The 21,817-nt window shown below is 44.5% G+C and overlaps 1 protein-coding gene and 1 pseudogene across 1 annotated transcript; both read left to right on the forward strand.

Annotated features, from left to right (window-relative positions):
- The window catches only part of LOC148342387 (uncharacterized), a 76,608-nt pseudogene that overhangs the window by 52,573 nt on the left and 2,218 nt on the right, over positions 1 to 21,817 (forward strand).
- LOC148342389 (uncharacterized) lies at positions 12,849 to 15,310 on the forward strand. Its single transcript, XM_088288815.1, has one exon. The coding sequence runs from the start codon at positions 13,694 to 13,696 to the stop codon at positions 15,308 to 15,310; it is 1,617 nt and encodes a 538-aa protein (XP_088144941.1). The 5' UTR covers positions 12,849 to 13,693.

Consider the following 21,817-nt stretch of genomic DNA (forward strand, 5'->3'; position numbering starts at 1 on the left):
ATGCTGCTTTCACTCCACTTTCCAGGTCATTGTACATCTCCCAGGCAAAAGCAGCCCTCCTGCAGTATGCCATATAATGTCCAAGAGAATCCTGGGTCAAGCCTCTTTGAAATCCTTTGACTGCTCTCAAAGTAAACATATTCTCTTGCAGCACCAGACTAGAGGGAATTTCAAGCAGGGCAAATTCTGTCCAACTCGTACCAAGGTCGGTGTCAATCCACAAACATTCTCCAAGACTGTAGCTGTGGGAAACATTCGCCGAACACAGAGCCTTTCCTGTACTGTTGTCTTGCTTTTTAAATGTAGATGGACACTGAGATGCATTTTGGATTGGTCGGAGGCAAGTAGAGTCAGGAAGGCTCAGTCCTTCTTCAGCAGCAGTCTGAAGATAAGTCATGCCACAAGTCTGCAGGACGGCAATGTTGGTACACATAAGCGGAACTTCCCTTATTACTTGAGTGCTTAGGCTGCAGTACGGTGAGGAACATTGTTTTTTCAAGTATACACACCGAAGACTGCTCACCCTCCGACAAGGCTCCCGCTCGGCAGCGGACTTCTCGGTCGAATTCCGCATCCTGGCTCACGAGAGCCACTGGAACGAGCCGGCTCTCCGCGAGGTCTTCCTGAACGGGCTGACCGACGCTCTTAAGGACGAGCTGGCCGTGCGCGACGAAACCTCGACCCTCGAAGAGCTGATCGTCTTGGCCATCAAGGTCGACCACCGGTTACGGGACCGGCAGGCCGACCGGTCCCGGCGGCTGCCCAGGCCGCCGAAAGCAGCCCTCCGGTTCCGGCCCCGCCCTCCGCCGGCCCGGATGAACCCAAGCAAGTGGGAAGGACCACCCTGGACGCCCAGGAGCGGCAGCGACGCCTTTCTCGGCAACCAGGCCTTCTAGTGTCCGCCACTGGCTCTTCCCCACGGATGTCGATCCCCGCGCGTTTGCTGGGGCAACACGCCCCTCTCCCGGTCACCGCGCTGATCGACTCGGGGGTCGACGGAAGCTTCCTGGACCTAACCCTAGCACGCCAACTCGGGGTCTCCATGGAACCCATCGCCTCCCCCCGGCGGGTGGTGGCGCTGGACGGGCACCTCATTGCCCAGGTCTCCCAGCAGACCACCCCCCTGACCCTCATCGTTTCGGGCAACCACCGGGAATCCATCCGACTGTTCCTCATCCACTCCCCCCAGGTCCCCCTGGTCCTGGGATTCCCGTGGCTCCAGACCCGCAACCCCGCCATTGACTGGAGGAAGTGTTCCCTCACCGGATGGAGCGAGTTCTGTCACTCCCACTGCCTGCGTTCCGCGGATCCGGCTCCTTCCTCTCCTCCCCCCGCTCCTCCTCGGCCAGACGTCTCCACCGTGCCTCCCGAGTACCACGACCTCGCCCAGGTCTTCAGTAAGGACCTCGCCCGCACCCTCCCTCCCCATCGGCCCTACGACTGCGCCATCAACCTTCTCCCGGGGGCTCCCCTACCCAACTGCCGCCTGTACAACATCTCCAGGCCAGAGAAGGAGGCGATGGAGAGCTACATCCGCGAGTCCCTGGCAGCCGGGCTCATTCGCCCCTCCTCTTCTCCCTTGGGAGCTGGATTCTTTTTTGTCAAGAAGAAGGATTCCTCGATCCGTCCCTGCATCGATTTCAAGCCCCTGAACCAAATCACGGTTAAAAACAAGTCTTCGCTCCCCCTCATAGATCCCTCCTTCGAACCCCTATGCGAGGCCCAGGTTTTCTCCAAGTTGGACCTCCGAAACGCGTACCACCTGGTCCGCATCCGAGAGGGGGACGAGTGGAAGACGGCGTTCAACACCCCCCTGGGGCACTTCGAGTACCTGGTGATGCCCTTCGGCCTCACCAACGCCCCGCCGTCTTCCAGGCCCTGATGACGGACATATTTCGTGACATGCTGAACCGGTTCGTATTTATCTACCTCGATGACATTCTCATCTTCTCCCGCTCTCTCCCAGATCACCGCCAACATGTCCGGCTGGTTCTCCAGCGCCTCCTGGAGAACCGCCTCTACGTCAAGCCCGAAAAATGCGAGTTCCACGTCTCTTCAGTGCCCTTCCTGGGCTACATCATCGCCCGGGGGCAACTTCAGCCGGACCCCGCCAAGATCCAGGCCGTGGTGGAGTGGCCCACGCCCGCGACTCGTAAGGAGCTTCAGCGCTTCTTAGGGTTCGCCAACTTCTACCGCCGCTTCATCCGGGACTACAGTAAGGTAGCCAGTCCTCTCACTGCGCTCACCTCCACAGCCACCCCGTTCCAGTGGACCCCGGCGGCATCCCAAGCCTTTGCCCACCTCAAAGAGGCCTTCACCAGCGCCCCGGTGCTCAAGCACCCCGACCCCTCGCAACAATTCATCGTCGAGGTGGATGCCTCCGACACCGGGGCGGGAGCCGTCCTCTCCCAGCGGGACCCCGTAACCCAGAGAATCCACCCCTGTGCCTTTTTTTCCAGGCGCCTGTCGCCGGCGGAGAAAAACTACGATGTCGGGAACCGGGAACTGCTGGCGGTGGTGTGGGCCCTCCAAGAATGGCGACATTGGCTCGAGGGCACCCCGACCCCCTTCCTGGTGTGGACCGACCACAAGAACCTGGCCTACCTGCAGCCCGCCAAGAGGCTGAACCCTCTCCAGGCTCGCTGGAACCTGTTCCTGAGTCGATTCAACTTCACCCTCTCCTTCCGACCCGGCTCCAACAACGGTAAGGCTGATGCCCTCTCGCGCCTGTTCTCATCTCCCGCCAGCCAGGATACGCCCGAAACCATCCTAGCCTCCGCCTGCCTCCTGGGGGCGGCCACCTGGGAGGTCGAGCGGATCGTCCGAGAGGCCCAGCAGGAACAACCGGACCCCCGGCCAGGCCCCTCCGACCGCCTGTTCGTGCCCGAGGCCACGCGGTCCCAGGTTCTCCAATGGGGGCACTCATCCTCTCTTACTTGCCATCCGGGCGTGCCGCGCACCCTCCGCTTCCTCCAACAGCGCTTCTGGTGGCCCCGCATGGCAAAGGACACCCGCGAGTTGGTGTTGGCCTGCTGCGTTTGTGCCCGCGGTAAGGCCTCCCACTCGGTCCCGGCCGGCCTCCTCCATCCCCTGCCCATCCCGAGCCGCCCCTGGTCCCACATCGCACTGGATTTCGTCACCGGTCTTCCTCCCTCCAATGGGCACACCGTCATCTTAACCTTCATCGACCGCTTCTCCAAGTGCGTCCACTACGTCCCCCTTCCCAAGCTGCCCACCGCCCTGGAGACAGCTAAACTCCTCACCCAACACGTCTTCCGACCCCATGGAATTCCGGTGGACATCGTGTCCGACCGAGGCCCCCAGTTCTCCTCGCAGGTCTGGAGAGAGTTCTGCAAGGCAGTAGGGGCCACCGCCAGCCTCTCCTCCGGCTACCATCCTCAGACCAACGGCCAGGCCGAGCGGGCCAACCAGGACCTCGAAGCCGCACTTCTGTGCGTGGTGGCCCGCAACCCGGTCTCATGGAGCGAGGCCCTGCCCTGGATCGAATACGCTCACAACTCCCTCTCCTCCGCTGCAACAGGTATGTCACCTTTTATGGCCTGTTTCGGTTACCAGCCCCCTCTGTTTAGTGACCAGGAGCATGCCGTGGCCGTCCCCTCCGTCGAGGAGCACCTCCGCCGGATCCGAGGAGTCTGGGCCGAGGTGAAGACCTCCCTCACTCGTACGGCACTGAAAAACAAGCGCCTGGCCGACCGCCACCGGTCCCCAGCTCCGGACTACAAGCCCGGACAGATGGTGTGGCTCTCGTCACGCGACCTCCCCCTACAGACTGATTCGCGCAAGCTGGCTCCCCGGTTCATCTGTCCCTTCCCGATCGTGAAAGTAATTAACCCGGGCTCCGTCCGGCTCAAGCTCCCCGACTCCCTCAAAATCCATCCTACCTTTCACGTCTCCCTTCTCAAGCCTGTTTCCTCCAGCCCTCTGAGCCCTCCGACCGTCGCCCCTCCACCCCCCCTGATCATCGACGACCACCCGGCATTCACCGTATCCAAGGTGTTGGATGTGCGGCGCCGAGGTAGGGGTTTCCAATACCTGGTGGATTGGGAAGGTTACGGTCCGGAGGAGCGCTCGTGGATCCCTCGCAAGCTCTTCCTGAACGACTCCCCCATCAGGGAGTTCTACGCCCTGCACCCGGACAAACCGGGTAGGACGCCAGGAGGCGTCCGTTAGGGGGGGGTACTGTGACGGTTCGGGTTTGGGAGGAGGGCCTGGCGGTTCTGATTACTTGCAGGTTCGCGACCTTTCCCAGCCAGGCACTCCTCCGGAGAAAGTGGGCATCGGCTCCTGCGCACCTGCGGCTCGTCAGCAGCAATCATGACCAGCATAAGATCCAGCCGCGCCAGGAGCCAGACGCCGGATTATCCCGTCACCTCACGTGGTACTGGCCATGTCTCGACACGCTGTCTGTTCGCCGGATCCGGTAGCCTCCCGTGCTTGTCTGACCTCCGTGCCTTCTTGTTCCCCCTCCAGCCGACCCGAGCCCGTCCGGTCCTGAGCTTCCCGCACCCGTTCCCGAGTTCCTGCCCGGCGTTCGTCTCGCCAGCGCTTCCCCCGACACGCCGCTCACCTGCCTCTTCCGTGCCGCACCCGCCGCTCCTCCGCCAGCCGGCCAGCAACTCCCGGTGCTCGCCGCTTCAACGCCTGTCCGCCGATCCTCGCTCCCGCAGCCACGCTCTCGGCTCGCCCCGCCGCGCCGCCTCCTCCTCCAATAAACCCTGTTCCTACCATTTCTGTCGCTCTTGGGTCCTCCTTTCCCCACACGCGGTTCACCGAACCGCGACAATTATTGCGAACCAACACTTCTGGATTGTGGTGATTATCGGCACAACGAAATGTATACGTTGTAAAATACCTGTGAGGATGCCACTGTCTAGATTATATTCAAAGAAAGCTTTTACAACAGTCTGGGAATTGAAATAGATATAGATATAAAATTTGGTGGGTCTACGTTAATTACAATATCTTATTCAAGTGACTGATACAAGCTTTACAAACAAGTTTAAAAAGGAGTGCAATTAATGGTTACCAGACGAACAAGTGTGTCTGCACATAGACGAGAATGCAAGTCAGTAAATAAAGACATACAAGCTTGCAGCATCACGTTACCTGCGTGACTTCTTAAGATAGAAGACAGAATATTACATGGTACCAGGTCGCGGGTCAAGAAAAGGACTGACGCGAGATGGACTCCGTAAGGCCACCAGAAGCGCTGAAAATGACGGGAAATGTGGACGCGAGTTGGCGCGCTTTCAAGCAACAATTCCTGCTCTACCTTGCCGCCGTGGGAGTCGGAAACAGAGCGGACGAAAGAAAAATAGCCCTTTTGCGAACCAATGCCGGAGCCGAGGCCATCGAGGTATTCAATGAACCCGAAGATAAAGACAAGTTTGAAAAGGTCCTGTGGATTTAATTAATAATAATAATAATATTCCCTTTATTAGTCCCACAATGGGGAAATTCGAACCCAGGCCTCCTGGGGAGACTGGGTCCTGAACGCGGCGCCTTGTAGATACACTTGCAAAGACATTTTCAAGTCGGACCTTTCAAGAGAAGCTATATCGTCCAACACTCACTCAGTGGTGCGTAAGTGTGTTTCTGGATATTATTTGTCCAGCCGTGGTGTCATAAATGATGGTATTTTGATGTGGATTCATTCAAGTAGGACTTCACTGAAGGCACCTTAAATTACTTTCACACCCTGGAAGGTCACTGACCTGGCGAGAGAATTGCCCCCACCATAAACAATGCTCAGGCCTATTTTCTCTCAGGGCAGTATCTGGTTACATCGGAACTTCAGAACCAAGACTTGTCACTTCTGTGAGCTCCAGTCCCTTCATAGTTTCACAAAGAGAATTACTTCCCATATCTATATCAGGCCATTTAAAAATACACGACTTTTTTTTTCCATTTATTTCAATTTATATTTAAGCTTGCTGATGTAATACTACAATATTTATTCAATTATTTTAATATGTGAAATTATATCAATATTAATTTTAACCTTTTTATTTCACACTTGAATATTTCTTAACATATTTGTTCATTTGAATATGTATGTAATTTAAATTATTCCATTTTCTGCCGCTCATCCGGGGTCGGGTTATTGAAATAATTTAAAACATTTGTCATTTTTATAATTCAATATTTATTTCAAGATTAGGACTCTTCTCAATGAGTTCAATATTTATAAAATGTTTTTATATTTATTATTAATTGAATTAAAGCTGTATGTGGTTGCCAATTTCCCTATTTCATTATATAAGTAATCCAACGTATAAAAAATATAATATAGCATGAAAAAAAACATTTGGTATATTTGACAAAATGAAAGTTTTTCCGAAGTGAGATTCTGCTTAGCAACAAACCCCAAATGCTTGATAGACCTCAACCTAGAAAGTGTATTTAGCCAGTCAGGAATTTATTCAGAAACCGTAATTATTAAATCTATGTGAGGGGATATTTGAAGAGTTTGAGTTTTGTTCAATGGACCATACATATACAAGCCAGCCAAACACAGCGAGAAAACCAGCGCTGACTCCAGTCGCCATCAAGTTGCCCACTCCTGACATACCAAAACCTTGAAGAGAAACTGAGATGATTTGCGTTTCTCTTTCTGGTTCTTTTTATAGTTCAACTTCTAGTTCTGTTTTTCACCTTTTCACACAGCGTAATGAAGGCCATGAGCAAGTGGAACAAGTGATTTTATTGATGATTGTGGAAGGCACCGATTTCATAAGCACCGTTTCTTCTCACACCTTTTCCATTAAGTACGATTAAAAAGACAACTGCAAAACATAATGTTAAAAAATGTTGTTCCAGGCAAAGGCAATTTATTTCCTTTACATGTTTGATGTAAACACACGAAAAAATCATCATCACTCAGACACAATGGTTCTTCTGGCAATGATCACATTGGCTTAGTGTCAATAAAAGAGCTTTGCAAAATTCAATATATCATATTTTATTCAAAATCACATTTACATCTTACCACAAAGAGTCAGTTCCTTGAGTTTTTTGTTGTCTTTTTTTTTAAGCTTCAAGGATCGCTGCAATTCTCACCAGAACAATTGTGTCTCTCAGCACTACGTTTAGTGAAGAATTTTTTAGCACAAACACTGCAACTGAATGGCTTGTCTCCGCTGTGTGTTGTGTGGCTTCGTAAATACGACTTTCGAGAGAACCTCTTGGCACAAACTAAGCAGGAAAAGGGTTTTTCACCAATGTGTGTTCTTGTGTGTTCTGTTAAAGTTCCCTTTTGAGAGAAGCATATTCCACAAACTGAGCAGGAAAAGGGGTTTTCTCCACTGTGTGTTCTTGCGTGGGTTGTTAAATGCGACTTTTGAGAGAAACTCTTGCCACAAACTGAGCAAGAAAAAGGTTTTTCTCCACTGTGTATTGTTGTGTTTTATTAAATATAACTTGAAAGAAAAGCTTTTGCCACACACTGAGCAAGAGAAAGGTTTTTCTCCATTGTGCGTTCTTGTGTGCCTTACTAAAGACTTTCGAGAGAAGCATTTCCCACAAACTGAGCAAGAAATAGGTTTTTCACCACTGTGTGTTCTTGTGTGCGGTTTTAAAGACAGCTTTGCAGTGAATGAGTCAGTGTGACATGCCCTTTCACCTTTAGCTTGCCCAGCATCATCATCATCATCATCATCATCATCATCGTCATGAGCGTCTGATGTGTCCTCATTATGTGCTTGTGATGGTCCCCAGTGGTCTTCATCACCTTCTGTTGTCACGTGATGACTTGAGCTGCTGCTTGTAGGCTCCGCCCCTCTTTTGTCCTCATTCTCATCCTTTTTTTCATCTTCAGTCTTTATCGGGAGAACGTTCACTGGTGACTTGTTGATCTCCTCCTCGTCCTCCTCCTTTTTGATGTGAGTCAAGTCTGGCTCCTCTTTCACAGAACGGAGATCGTTTTCACAGACGTCTGCAGAAAGCAAAAAGACAAACACACATTTTTTTTGGTCAAGTCAAAGCTCATGCGGCGACTTTGTCTTATATTGTTTCTAGCGTGCTACCTTGACTTGTGCCTGCCGCACACGGAGCAATGCGTGCGACCCCGATTTGGACCGGACCATGGGGACATTTCACAAAATTACGTTCTACGATGTAAACCTCCCTTTAGCAGCACAACTGTGATAAACGAGCATTTAAAATGGAAGCACGTTGCGGCTGATGCCCTATTTCATTCCTGACATAGTCACAGACGTTTCTGGAAGCGAGATGAAGTTAGCACACACAGGCTATTGTGTGGGTGTGATGGAACACCTGTTGTGGGACCCGAACATATTGATGCAGACCACTGGGGGCCATCGCAACATAATGTCATCGATAAAATAGGAATCCTTCAAGTGAAATATGTTTACAAGTTTTTCATTTTGCATTGAGAGATAGTTTCATTGTGGGTACTTTTTGCTTCCATTATAATCTGGATACCAAAAAGAATTAAAGGGGCCCTGGCCTAGTCGCTATTTATTGCATGATTTACGTTTGTTTGTTTTTTGTTTTTTTGCCCCAAATGACATTTAGCCCGCTAGTACGTTCCAACATTCCCCTTTTATTTTTTTGTTATAAAATTTCTGTATCTAGATAAATTTTAAAACAAAATTAACGTTCGAAGAGTCAAAATCCCGACACATAAATTAAGCAACAACACTTTCACTCTGACTTTCATGTTGACATATTTGAATAATGACTGTATATTTTAAACTTATCCAATATGTATTAAAATTAGACTAAGATACACCATAATATTACAAGAGTTCCCAGAATTATTTTTGAACTGCAATGATGCTTAACAGCCAAAGGGTGTCAGTAATGAGTAACAAAGTAACACAAGACCTCGCACTGATACATCATCATTGTCATTTGCATAAATTATCAAGAACTATGAGTTGCGGGGGTGATGCAAACCACCTGAGCCACAGGAACTTTATTACCGGGAACACAATGTTCCTGGCCTTGTTGGTAGAAAAGGGGGTTGTGGCGTACTCCCTTTTTAAGCCCATAGTAAGCCAAAGATGCAGATGCATTCCTTGCAGCATGCGCTTGTTCACTGATGACATCCGTTCAACCCTGGATGGATGCATTAAATGTATTTTAAATGATTGGATTGGGTGAAACTACGCACACGTGCACAGAACAGTGCAGGGCCACCCGAGGTTCATAGACTCTCATACGAACAAGCCAGTACAAAGTTAATAAATAAGAAAAGACCGATACGTACTTGACTTTAAAAAAAAAAAAATTAATATTTTGTGTTTTATCCACTAAAATTGATCAACCGCCATTGATGTTTTCGCCGCAGTGTGCACATTTTGTAGAGTCAGGCAGAATTCCTTCCGTAAGGAATTGCTTGAACAAGATATAAAAACCAGAAAATTGAAAATGTTAAATAATCAGTTCAAATTTTATACTGGAAAAAACATGGAGTTCACCCCCCCCTATTGGTTATTCTTTGGCATATATTTTCTGCACTGATTTCATTTGGCAAAAACAAATGTTCAGCAGACCTGCAAGTAAAAGGCAATATTTAAAAATAAAACGGCAATAACATTGGACGCATTTCCCCAAACAACTTAATATTGTGATGCATATTTTTAACGACAGAAAGTCGTTCTTGACAAAGCAAATGAGAGTCAGACGGGTACAAACCTGCTTTGTGTAGCACAACACGAGGCTGGTTGCAAACTTCGTCCAGCAGTGGAAGATGTTGCTCGTTCTCTTCTTTTATTACACAAAGTTCCTCTTTGTACTTGGGTGTCGTTCTTTCACACATTTTCAAATGATGATTCCAAAAAATCCGCACTTGATCTCTGCTTGGCGAAAACTCGTGTGCCTCTTTTCGTTAGCGGCTAGCTAGCTAACAAGCTAAGCTAACAAGCTAAGCTGACTACACCGAAAAGCATCAACGCGCGAAGATGAGGTTATCGGGACACAAAGACTTAATGAATTATGTCGACGTCCTTTAGAGTAGCACTGGACATCCTGTGTGAAAATTACAGTCGGTTCCACACTAAATCAGAAAAAAATAGCGGTGGTTGTTTTTATTTCGGTGTGGACGGGTCGGTGGATGTGGACGAGGTCGAAGATGCGCGCTTCCTAATGACGTCATGCTTTAAACACGTATTTTTCAAATATATTTCTTTGCCTCTGTGTTTGTTTTACCCCTGGCTGTTCTGTTTTAATGTATATTTTATATAATATTTTAATTCGGTAGATGAAAAAATTAACAAAATAAATAAATTCAAACCACATTGGCGAGGCAGTTCTTACGTCACTTCCGCCTTTGGCCCGAGAAGCCGCTGCTGGAACAGCAGTGGGAAGGTTACGTTTCTCCTACAGAACTTGCAACAATGCTGTGGTTCACTCGGGCTGCAAGATCGTATGAATATAATGTCTGCATATACTCGCAGTGCTTCTCAATTATTTCACGCCCGCCCCTACCAAGAAGAAAAAGATTCGCGCCCCCCCACCACCAATTATTCCGTCTGGTCCCCAAGACTGACACGCCAAGGCTGGCCTTCTCCGGCGGGCAGTCTCTCCGTCTTTCTACCCGCTGGCATTCCTCTGTAATCTTGTCGGTGTGCATGTATATGCAGGTATACGTGTATGTGTCCGTGTATGTGGATGTGAATGTGCGTGTGTATGTGCACGTGTATATGCAGGTGTAAGTACGTGTCTGTGTGTATGCATGCGTATGTGCATGTGCTCCGATCTCCAATTGTAATGTCTTTTGGAATGTGTTTTTCTTTTGATAGCGTCTATGTGAGTCCTCCAGTGCCTAATTTGGTATGTTTGCATCTCTACAGCCAATGTGGAGAATGTGCTTTATCGTATTTGACCATTAAGTGCTGTGAATGTGAGGGCAGCTCATAGAAATGCTATGTGCGCAAATCTATTCTCACGATTGAGAATTTCAATAAAGTTCACACATTTAAACTAAGTACTCTAAATTTAGCATATGAGAATAATATAATAAATCAGTAAACATCATGACTACAATCCCAGTCATTCTTGTGACCCGTGCTTCTACTTTCATCTGATAAATGCTTTTTGTTTCATCAATGTTTAACATATTCAGTAAAAATGAACCTGCTAAATTAAATAATTGACCTTCTGTCCTGTAAGTGTTTAAAATAATGCCAGAAATCATAATACAATCCTTCATTTACCATTGCAGTCGTCTTATCATTGCAGTATTTTCTATCATTGCAGCATTTTTATTAATTTTCCCTCTGTACCATGGACAGACATTCGGAGAGTTTCCTTACACTTGTATATGTTGTGGGATGTAAGTGTGTATATTTAGGGGGATTTGTGTATTTACGTATATACAGTGTATATTTGCATGTTTTTTTTATGAATGTCTGCTGCAAATGTTATACATTAACGGCTACATTACGCCGCCGCCTCTGTGTGATCTATTTCTTTGCTGCTGTAACACTTCAAATTTACCCATTGTGGGACTATTAAAGGACATCTTTATCTTTAAAAACCTTGTGTTGGTGCTTGTTAAATAATTTTCCAAAAGATTAAGATTGAACAAAATGGTGAAACAAAAATTTTAAAAGTAAATTCTGTAACAATTAAACATTGAATACTAAATTATTCCTAAAACAGTTTGTTAGAATAATATTAAGAGGTTATTATACATTTGCCGTGATGCAGCTTATTTTAATATGTAGTGCATATAACATGTTGCAGTTTAATATAGTGAACTATGCTGAGTGTTTGCAGTGTGACGGGGTGATACAGGGAGTTGTCTGCAATTGGCGGGGCGGTGGCACTTCTTCAGAAGTAAACAACATCCAGAAGAGCCCTGATAAGTTGGCATCGAAGTCTGAAGCAAGCAACTGGGTCCTGATAAAGGATGTTGACGTCAAAGTCAGCTGCGACCCACGACGACACCCCAATGATAAACCGGACTGAACCAGCTTTTGAGAAGACAAACTGTACCACCCTTGAGTGTAATCTGATTCCCCGATGTTATAAAAGGGAATGTGTGAAAAGCATCGAGGAACAGAAGGAAGATAAAGTTGTCAAATAAACTTTGTTTAACCTTTCTGTCTCCACTTGAGCTGTCTGTCTCTCCTTTTAGCTTACGAACACTATATGTCAAATTGGCGAACCTGACATACAATTGGTCCTTCAGAGCCGTGGACCCAACATACTGGAGGCGTCCAGGGGCGAAGCCGACGACCGAGGACAATCGTGGCCACAACAAGGATTTATTTTTTATTTTTTTTCCAGGATTTCTTTTCTTTTTTTGTTTTTTGTTTATCTTTTTTTATTATTTTTTTTTGGACCTGGTCCTCGACTTTGCTACTGGATGCTGAAAGTTGAAGGGCGGCTGCGGAGAGAGACGTTCAGCTCATCTTGGGTGAGTGTGTGAAGTCCGAATGTGATGAATGAGTGTGATAAATGTGGGCATTTGAAGGGGTACGTAGTTAAATTCTGCGTTAACAGGAGGGCGGACTCCTCTGCAAGTAAGTAGTTAAATTCCGTGGGGATATTGTGGGGACTAGACAGAGTAAGTCTTTAAAACTGTGTAAAACCGTAAGAATACTAGTCAATATTACGTGAAGAGACAGAGATAGTCTATAAAACTGATAGATGATAACAGGGGTGTATCCTCCACGCGCGTTTGAAAGGGAAAAAAAGAGAAATAAGGGAAAAATAGTGTGAATGAATAAGTGTGTATGGAGGCTTGCAACCTCATTTTGGAACAGGAAAATTAACTGACAACTGTCTGGGAAGCAGATGCAAGAATTCTCCGCCACTTGTGGTAGAAGCTTGGGAATTACCTCAAACAGAGTAATTGTCAGCCTGTTCAGGGATTGGAGAACAGTTTAGGAAAACATGGGGAAATCAAACAGTAAAAAAAGCTAGCAAAAACGATCCGAAACAACAATTAACGTGTAAGGACTAGAAATTTATAGAAAGCCAATGTCCGGAAAAAGTAAAACATTTAAACTCATGGATAACAAAATATAAATTCGCTGGTCAGCTTAGTACACAAAAAATAGTCGACTTACAAAAATAAAACGAAGAGAAGAGAGAGAGAAAAAAAAAAAAAAAAAAAAAAAAGAGGTGAAGAAGCAGCTAACAAGCCATTCATAGGTGTGGCTGTGTGTGCGCTGATAGATAACGTTCTGCGAGGCAACATCCTTGCAGACATGTAACAACAAAGTCTTATGCAAGAGAAAATCTATGGCTAGAAAAAGGAGCTACTTTGACTAATGGCATATATGTCAGTTCAGAGAAAAAAAAAAACAAAAAAAAAACAATTCTTCCAAAAAATATTTTTCGGAATATTGACACATGTTGACACACATGTCAAACAGGAGGGAAGGTATGGTAAGACAGATAAACCAATTTTATACAACATATGGGTTTAATTTTTTCTCAAAAGATTTTTTGAAGAGCCTGCATGATCTGTGCTCGACACAATTGTCAGGGAAACATAAGCCCAAAACGAGGACAGTTTCCCCAAGCAACATACACCTTGCGCATTGTAAGAGGGTCATCTCAACCGAGACACCCGACAAGGGGAAGGTAGGCAAGCCTGGTGACTAGGTGGGGGCAGATCAATAGGATCTGAAAACATTTTAGGCCAGTGAAGAACTATAAGCCACCCTACCCTATTAGGGGTCTCTCGGCCGATATGACTTTCGCGTGGATAAAGTTTGAGATTTTGTGTTGTGCAGCCTTGGTTGCAGTGAAAGCTTTGTATACACCAACATATACACCGATAAATAATAATAATGGACATTCAACTAAAAATTTTAGGTTACCTGATAAGATGGACTTTACATCATGCGCTAGGAGCAACAGCATTGCTGACTCAGCAACAATGATTTGTTTGCCGACTAACAAGATGACAACTGCTATTATACCATGGTCTGAAGTTAAATTGAGTGAAGCATCCGTTTTCAAAGTAGGACAACATGCGTATAGTGCGCAAAGTTATGGACGCCGGTACACATGGTACTTAACTGTGAGAACTAGAAGATGGGATGGACTGGTAGCAGAAACGGGACAAGACTGGTCTGACTGGACGACTGAAAAATGTGCAAAAACTTTGCGGAAGAAACTTTCATTAACACACGTAGCGATAGGAATTCAGTTAACTATTAACTCGACAAATTGGGGATGCGACAATAATCCGTGTGAAGAATTAGATTTAAGCCCATATTCTCAAGGGGTAGATCCTTATCATACTATTGTAATTTGTGTATCTACCATTTTAGAGAATCCCGTTGAGGCTACCCCTATAAAAAATATAGAGACCAAAACTTCGATGAAAAAACGATCTAAAACGGTGCTAAAATTTAAAGGAAAACTCTCTGTAGATGATCACTTTTTGGCTGTTACAGGAGTTACCCAATTAGGAAATAATTGGCTACTATTAATGGAATCAGCTGCTAAGACTGCAAATTCTAGTTGTGTTTCATGTATGGGCCCGAGACCATTGCTACGAGTAATTCCAGCAGCTCTTCCATCGACATGCCTTTTAGAAGTAATGACAAAATTGACGCCTAATGCGGATTGCATTGCTTGGAATGATGTCTACCCGGCTACGAAAGCAACGAAAGATAAGCCTATCTTTTCGACCGATGTGGCAGTGGCTAACTTTACTTGTGTTAATCTTACAGGAACACAAAATAGAGTGGGAGGCTTATCATCAGCGTGGTGCAAAACAACTCTGCTCCAATCAGGTACACTACTGCCACGCAGCGATGTGTGGTGGTGGTGTGGGGGTACTAAATTATTTGATTCATTAAAGGACGCAGTTGGAACTTGTGCATTGGTGTCACTTCTCTTACCAGTGTCTATTTTTCCATCCACAGCAGGGGACATTCAAAGAGCAGTTGAAGCCCACGAATCCCCCTATTATTACGCCAGGAAAAGACGAAGTGCTTCCTGGAGGGATGGTGATATGACCTATTTGGATGCAATTGGCCAACCAAGGGGCGTACCAGATGAGTATAAGTTGGTAAATCAAATCGCAGCAGGGTTCGAGTCCATTCTTCTTTGGATTACACCGAATAAGAGTGTGGATCGAATAAATTACATACACTATAACGTGCAAAGATTGGGGAACTTCATTGAAGAAGGATTTATAGCTATTAAAGAACAATTGGTCCTACGTCGTCCTTCCATCTGGGGTGACGTAAAATTGGTCCAAAAGAACAATTGGCAGCAACATCACTCATGGCATTTCAAAACCGCATCGCGGTGGACATGCTGTTGGCAGAGAGAGGAGGGGTTTGCGCCATGATTGAGGATCAATGTTGTAATTTCATTCCTAACAACACTTCTCCGGAAGGGTCCCTCACAAGAGCCATTACAGGCTTGCGCACCCTGAACCGAAAGCTGAAGGAACACTCAGGTGTGAGTACCTCTGCATGGGATGAGTGGTGGAACAAAACGTTTGGTAAATATAAAAATATGGTATTTTCTGTAATGATTTCTATAACAATGTTCACCTCAATCCTTGTACTGTGTGGATGTTGTTGTATTCCCTGCATTCGCGTTTTGCTTTTCCGATTTATCTCAACAGCTCTCGCTCCAGCAAATTCCAAACGACAGGAAATATATCCTTTGATTAATTACAGAGGTACTGGTGATGGAGGAGACACTGATGACCAAGTTGATGACGACGACTGAATTTACCTGGGAGATCCTATTCGTTAATCCAAAACGCTCAAATACATTAAAGTTAAACAAAGAAAAATAGAGGGGTTTACATTTGCTATCAAGCTAATGATTTGATGGAATTAAATCTTTGGAAATTCCATTGATGATAATATTTGGGGCAAATGTAGAATAAACAGGGGGGAATGTTAGAATAATATTTGGAGGTTATTATACATTTGCCATGACGCAACTTTATTTCAATACATGGTGCACATATCATGTTGAAAAGAAGGGCGGTGGCACTTCTTCAGAAGTGAGGATGAAGCAAGCAACATCGTGCTAGGTCCTGATAAGAGATGCTGACGTCAAAGTCAGCTGCGACCCACGACGACACACCAATGATAAACCGGACCAAACCAGCTTTTGAGAAGACGAACTGTACCACCCTTTAATGTAATCTGATTCCTCGATGTTATAAAAGGGAATGTGTGAAAAGCATCGAGGAACAGAAGGAAGATGAAGTTGCCAAATAAACTTTGTTTAACCTTTCTGTCTCCACTTGAGCTGGGTGTCTCTCCTTTTAGCTTACGAACACTATATGTTTGCAAAAAGCATCTCACCTAAAGTTCAGCCGGCCGGCTGTTGAACGCCTGCGCCCCAGCACCCTGAGACCCTCAATGGAGCAAGAATGCTGTTTGTGACGCCAGAAATGTGGTATATTTTGTTGTTGATGTGTGGGTCTAGCTCAGCTTCCCTCCGGACAGGTCGCGGAGCATGGCAGAATTGGTGATGGAAAAAGATTCTCTGACACAGCCATTTTGGTGAGAAAGAGATTTTATTCTCGTCACATGCTGATGTCAAAAGAAGTCTCCCCAAAAAGAAAAAAGGGAAAGGTGTCCCCTCTCTCCGGCCTTCCCTTCTTATAGGGAATGGCCACACCGGACATGAATATTGAAGGATTGTATTACGATTGCTGGCATTATTTTAAACACTTACGGGACAGAAGGTCAATTATTTAATTTAGCAGGTTCATATTTACTGAATATGTTCAACATTGATTAAACAAAAAGCATTTTTCAAATGTATGTAGAAGTACAGTGCATCGATAAGATTGACTGGGATTGTAGTCATGGTGTTTACTGATGCATTCATATGCTAAATTTATATGACTTAGTTTCAATGTAAGACCTCAAAATTGCACACATAGTATTTTCATGACCCACACTCTCATTCAGAACAGATTCAGTCTGCTCAGGTTAAACTGATGACAAACCAGATAGCACTTCATGGACAAATACGACTAAACACATTCTCCACATAGGCCATAGAAGATACAAACATCAAGTTGGGCAGGGGAGGAAGTCACAGGGATGCTATCAAGAACACCAAAAACACAATTTGATCTGTGAAAACATACACCACACAATCTGTACACTGACAAGAATACAGGGGAAGGAGAGACGGAGAGACTGCCGCCTGCCTGAGAAGGTCAGCCTTGGACGTTTAACGTGGACGTGGGAGGGAGCAAGGACGACCGATTCAACCTACATGACCCTTGACATAGGAAACCTCCTATGAAATGTCAGGTTGGGCTGAGATCAGCGCGCCATTTTTTGATTGTGCTCGTCTGATTATAGTTTCTCGTCAGAATAAGAAAAAGCCGCCCAGATACTATTTCTTGAACTCCAGAAATCGAAGAAACTAAAATATCGCAACCCTAATCAGTTGTTGTTGAGTCTTTATTTGGCCCTTTTCTTCTTGAGTACAAAAAACGAACACGCATTGGAGTAAGTTTAGCTATTAAGATTCATTTACTAAATGTTTCTCATTTTCTCGGTGGCTCAACTCCAACAGTGGATATAAACATAAACTACATCTGTCAGCATAGTTTTGAAACATGATGACATGACAAACTTAATTTCTTTAACAACATATAAAAACTGGAATATGTAAAATGTTAAATAATCAGTTCAAATTTTAAACCGGGAAAAAAAACACGGAGTTTACCCCCCACTAATGGTTATTCTTCGGCATCCATGTTCTGCACTGATTTCATTTGGAATAAACAAATGTTCAGAAAACCGACAAGTAAAAGGCAATATTTAAAAATAAAACGGCAATAACCTTGAACGCATTTCCCCAAACAACTTACTGTTGTGATGCATATTTTTGACGATAGAAAGTCGTTCTTTACAAAGCAAATGAGAGTAAGACGTGTACAAACCTGCTTTGTGTGGCACAACACGAGACTGGTTGCAAACTTCGCCCAGCAGTTGAAGATGTTGGTCGTTCTCTTTTTTTATTCCACAAAGTTCCTCTTTGTACTTGGGTGTCGTTCTTGCACACATTTTCAAATGATAATTCCAAAAAATCCGCACTTGATCTCTGCTTGGCGATAACTCGTGAGCTTCTCTTTGTTCGACGAGACGAATGAAAGATGGCGTCGTTTTTTTTTTCTTTGAGAAAATGTTCGTCACGAAGGCGGAGAACAGGACACACCCCGCTGTGATATGATTGGCTGCTGGCTATGTGGCGCACTGCCACCAGCTCACCGACAGATGTCACCATTTGCGATGCAAATCATTGTTATCTTCTTCTAAACATTGGAAAAACGTACGATTTGAACCGTATGCACATGAACAAACATTTTTGTTCCCAAAATGAACTTGAGAGCTGTATTGAATTTTACTTTTGTTGCTGGTTTTGTTTATACATCTGACACCATGTTGTTGGTTGGAGAGTATTCCAAATGTATTTCCCTATTATTAACAGTTGACATGATAAATTGATACTTTATGTCAACATATTTGCCTTTTTACAGGGTTTTTCACCAGGTTGTGATGTGGTTGCGAATTTTAAATTAAAATATGTCACTCTTTTATTACCTAACTGTTATTGTGTTCGAAAATGATTTCGGTATTTATTTAAAGTACTTTAATATTTCATTATTCGTTTCAGTATTCATTAAACTACAATAATTCACCATTAATTTCAAGATTCATTGAACTCTTTTAGGAATAATTTAGTATTCAATGTTTAATTGTTACAGAATTTACTTTTTAAATTTTTGTTTCACCATTTTGTTCAATCTTAATCTTATGGAAAATTATTTAACAAGCACCAACACAAGGATTTAAAGATAAAGATAAGGATGTCCTTTCATATTCCCACAATGGGGAAATTTGCAGTGTTACGACGGCAAAGATATGGATCACACAGAGGCGGTGGTGCAATGTAGCCGTTAATGTATGACATTAGCAGCAGACATTCAGAAAAAGCAAACCTATGCGAATATACACAGTATATACGTAAATACACAAATCCCCATGTGTATATACACACTTACATCCCACAACATTTACAAGTGTAAGGAAACACTCCGAATGTCTGTCCGTGTTCCAGAGGGGAAATTAATAAAATGCTACAATGATAAAAAATACTGCAATGAAAAGACGACTGCAATGGTAAATGAAGGATTGTATTATGATTGCTGGCATTATTTTAAACACTGACAGGACAGAAGGTCAATTGTTTAATTTAGCAGGTTCATATTTACGGAATATGTTAAAGATTGCTGAAACAAAAAGCATTAATCAAATGGAACTAGAAGCACGGGTCACAAGAATAACTGGGATTGTAGTCCTGATGTTTTCTGATTTATTATTTTTTCTCAAATGCTAAATTTATAGTACTTAGTTTAAATGTGTGAACTTTATTGAAATTTTGGGTAGTGAGAACAAATTTGCACACAGAGCATTTCCATGACCTGCACTCACACTGACAGCACTTCATGGACAAAGACAACGAAGCACATTCTCCACATTGGCTGTAGAAGATGCAAACATGCCAAATTGGGCACTGGAGGACTCACACAGAAGCTATAAAAAAACACATTCCGAAAGACGGAACAATTGGAGATCGGAGCACATGCACATACGCATGCATACACACAGACACACCCTTACACTTGCACCTACACGTGCTCATACACATGCACACATGCACACCGACAAGATTCCAGAGCAATGCCAGCTGGAGAGACGGAGAGACTGCCCGCCGGGGAAGGCCAGTCTTGGGGACCAGACAGGAATCGACCATCATCAGCTATCCAGACGATGACTAACCTGGGGAGGACCTTCCCTTGGACGTGGACCCGTGCCGTGGGAGGGAGCGAGGACGACCGATTCAACCGATTCAACCTACATTACCCTTGACATAAAAAACTCCTATAAAAACTGAAGCTGGGCTGAAAGATGGTGCACATTTTTTGACTGTGCTCGCCCGAGTGCAGTTTCTCGTGAGATTAAGAAAAAGCCACCCAGATATCTGTCTTTGTACTATTTCCTGAACTCCAGAAATGGAAGAAACTAAATATCGGAACTCTAATCAGTTGTTGAGTCTTTATTTGACCCTTTTCTTCTTGAGTACAAAAACCGAACACGCATTGGCGTAAGTTTGGCTTTTAAAAGTTGATTTACTAAATACTTCTCATTTCCACGGTGACTCAACTCCAACAATACTAAAGCTGTTGCTTTACGTTATTCATATAGAATTTTTGTTTAAAATCCCCCTGGCTCTTCTTTTTGTCTTTTCTATATTATGTACGTATTAATAACTGTTTGTTAATGTTAATAAAGTTTTTGGCAAAAAACGTATTAGTAAATATTTATCATGTCACTGATGGTGTAGTGGTACACTCGCCTGAGTTGTGTGCAGGCAACGTGGGTTCAGTTCCCTCTCAGTGACGGTGTCTAAGTCTGCCCTGTGACTGGCTGGCGACCAGTTCAGGGTGTAGTGCGCCTTTCGCCGGTAGTCAGCTGGGATAGGCTCCAGCACTCTCCCGCGACCCTGTTCAGGATAAGCCGTGAGGATAATGACATGACATGACAAATATTTGTCATCTCATCAATATTTGCACAACAGAGTACTGAGCTTCGAGATCCTCACGATAATAGTTCTCGAAATTAAATTTCTTATCAATGTAGGTTAGTTAAGGGATATTTTATTGACAATCTAATCTCAATATACAAAGACAGAAAAAAATGGTGGTGGGGGGGCGCGAATCTTTTTCTTCTTGGTAGGGGCGGGCGTGAAATAATTGAGAGGCACTGCGAGTATATGCAGACATTATATCCATACAATCTTGCAGCCCGATCGAACAGCAGCATTGTTGCTTCGTTCGGTAGGAGAAACGTAACCTTCCCACGCTTGTTCCAGCAGCGGCTTCTCCGGGCATAGGGGGGAAGTGACGTCGGAGCTGACTCGCTTTTGTGGCGTTATTTTAATTATTTTGTTACATTTTTTTATCAACCGAATTAAAATCTTACATAGAATATATATTAAAAGAGAACAGCCAGGTGTAAAAACAAACACAGAGGCAAAGAAATATATTTGAAAAATACGTGCTTAAAGCATGACGTCATTAGCAAGCGCGCAGCTTCCGAAGGACCTTGACCACATCCACCGACCCGTCCACACCGGAACAAAAACACCCACCGCTAAATTCTTCTGATTTAGTGTGGAACTGACTGTAAATTTCTCAAAGGATGTCCAGTGCTACTCTAAAGGACTACGACATAATTCATTAAGTCTTTGTGTCCCGATAACCTCATTTTCGCGCGTTGATGCTTTTCGGCGTAGTTAGCTTACCTTGTTAGCTAGCTAGCCGCTAACGAAAAGAGGCACATGACTCATCGCCAAGCAGAGATCAAGTGCGGATTTTTTGGAATTATCATTTGAAAATGTGTGAAAGAACGACACCCAAGTACAAAGAGGAACTTTGTGGAATAAAAGAAGAGAACGAACAACATCTTCAACTGCTGGACGAAGTTTGCAACCAGCCTCGTGTTGTGCCACACAAAGCAGGTTTGTACACGTTTTACTCTCATTTGCTTTGTCAAGAACGACTTTCTATCGTTAAAAATATGCATCACAACATTAAGTTGTTTGGGGAAATGCGTCCAAGGTTATTGCCGCTTTATTTTTAAATATTGCCGTTTACTTGCAGGTCTGCTGAACATTTGTTTTTGCCAAATGAAATCAGTGCAGAAAATATATGCCAAAGAATAACCAATAGTGGGGGGTGGACTCCATGTTTTTTTTTTTTTAATAAAATTTCAACTGATTATTTAACATTTTACATTTTCTG

This window comes from Idiotropiscis lumnitzeri, chromosome 2 (genome assembly GCF_059441095.1).
Source record: "Idiotropiscis lumnitzeri isolate Australia: NSW breed Sydney's pygmy pipehorse chromosome 2, RoL_Ilum_1.0, whole genome shotgun sequence".
Classification (NCBI taxonomy): Eukaryota; Metazoa; Chordata; class Actinopteri; order Syngnathiformes; family Syngnathidae; genus Idiotropiscis; species Idiotropiscis lumnitzeri.

Coding starts and splice junctions, on each gene's coding strand:
- LOC148342389 (XM_088288815.1), top strand. CDS start 13,694: ATGACTTTCGCGTGGATAAAGTTTGAGATTTTGTGTTGTGCAGCCTTG.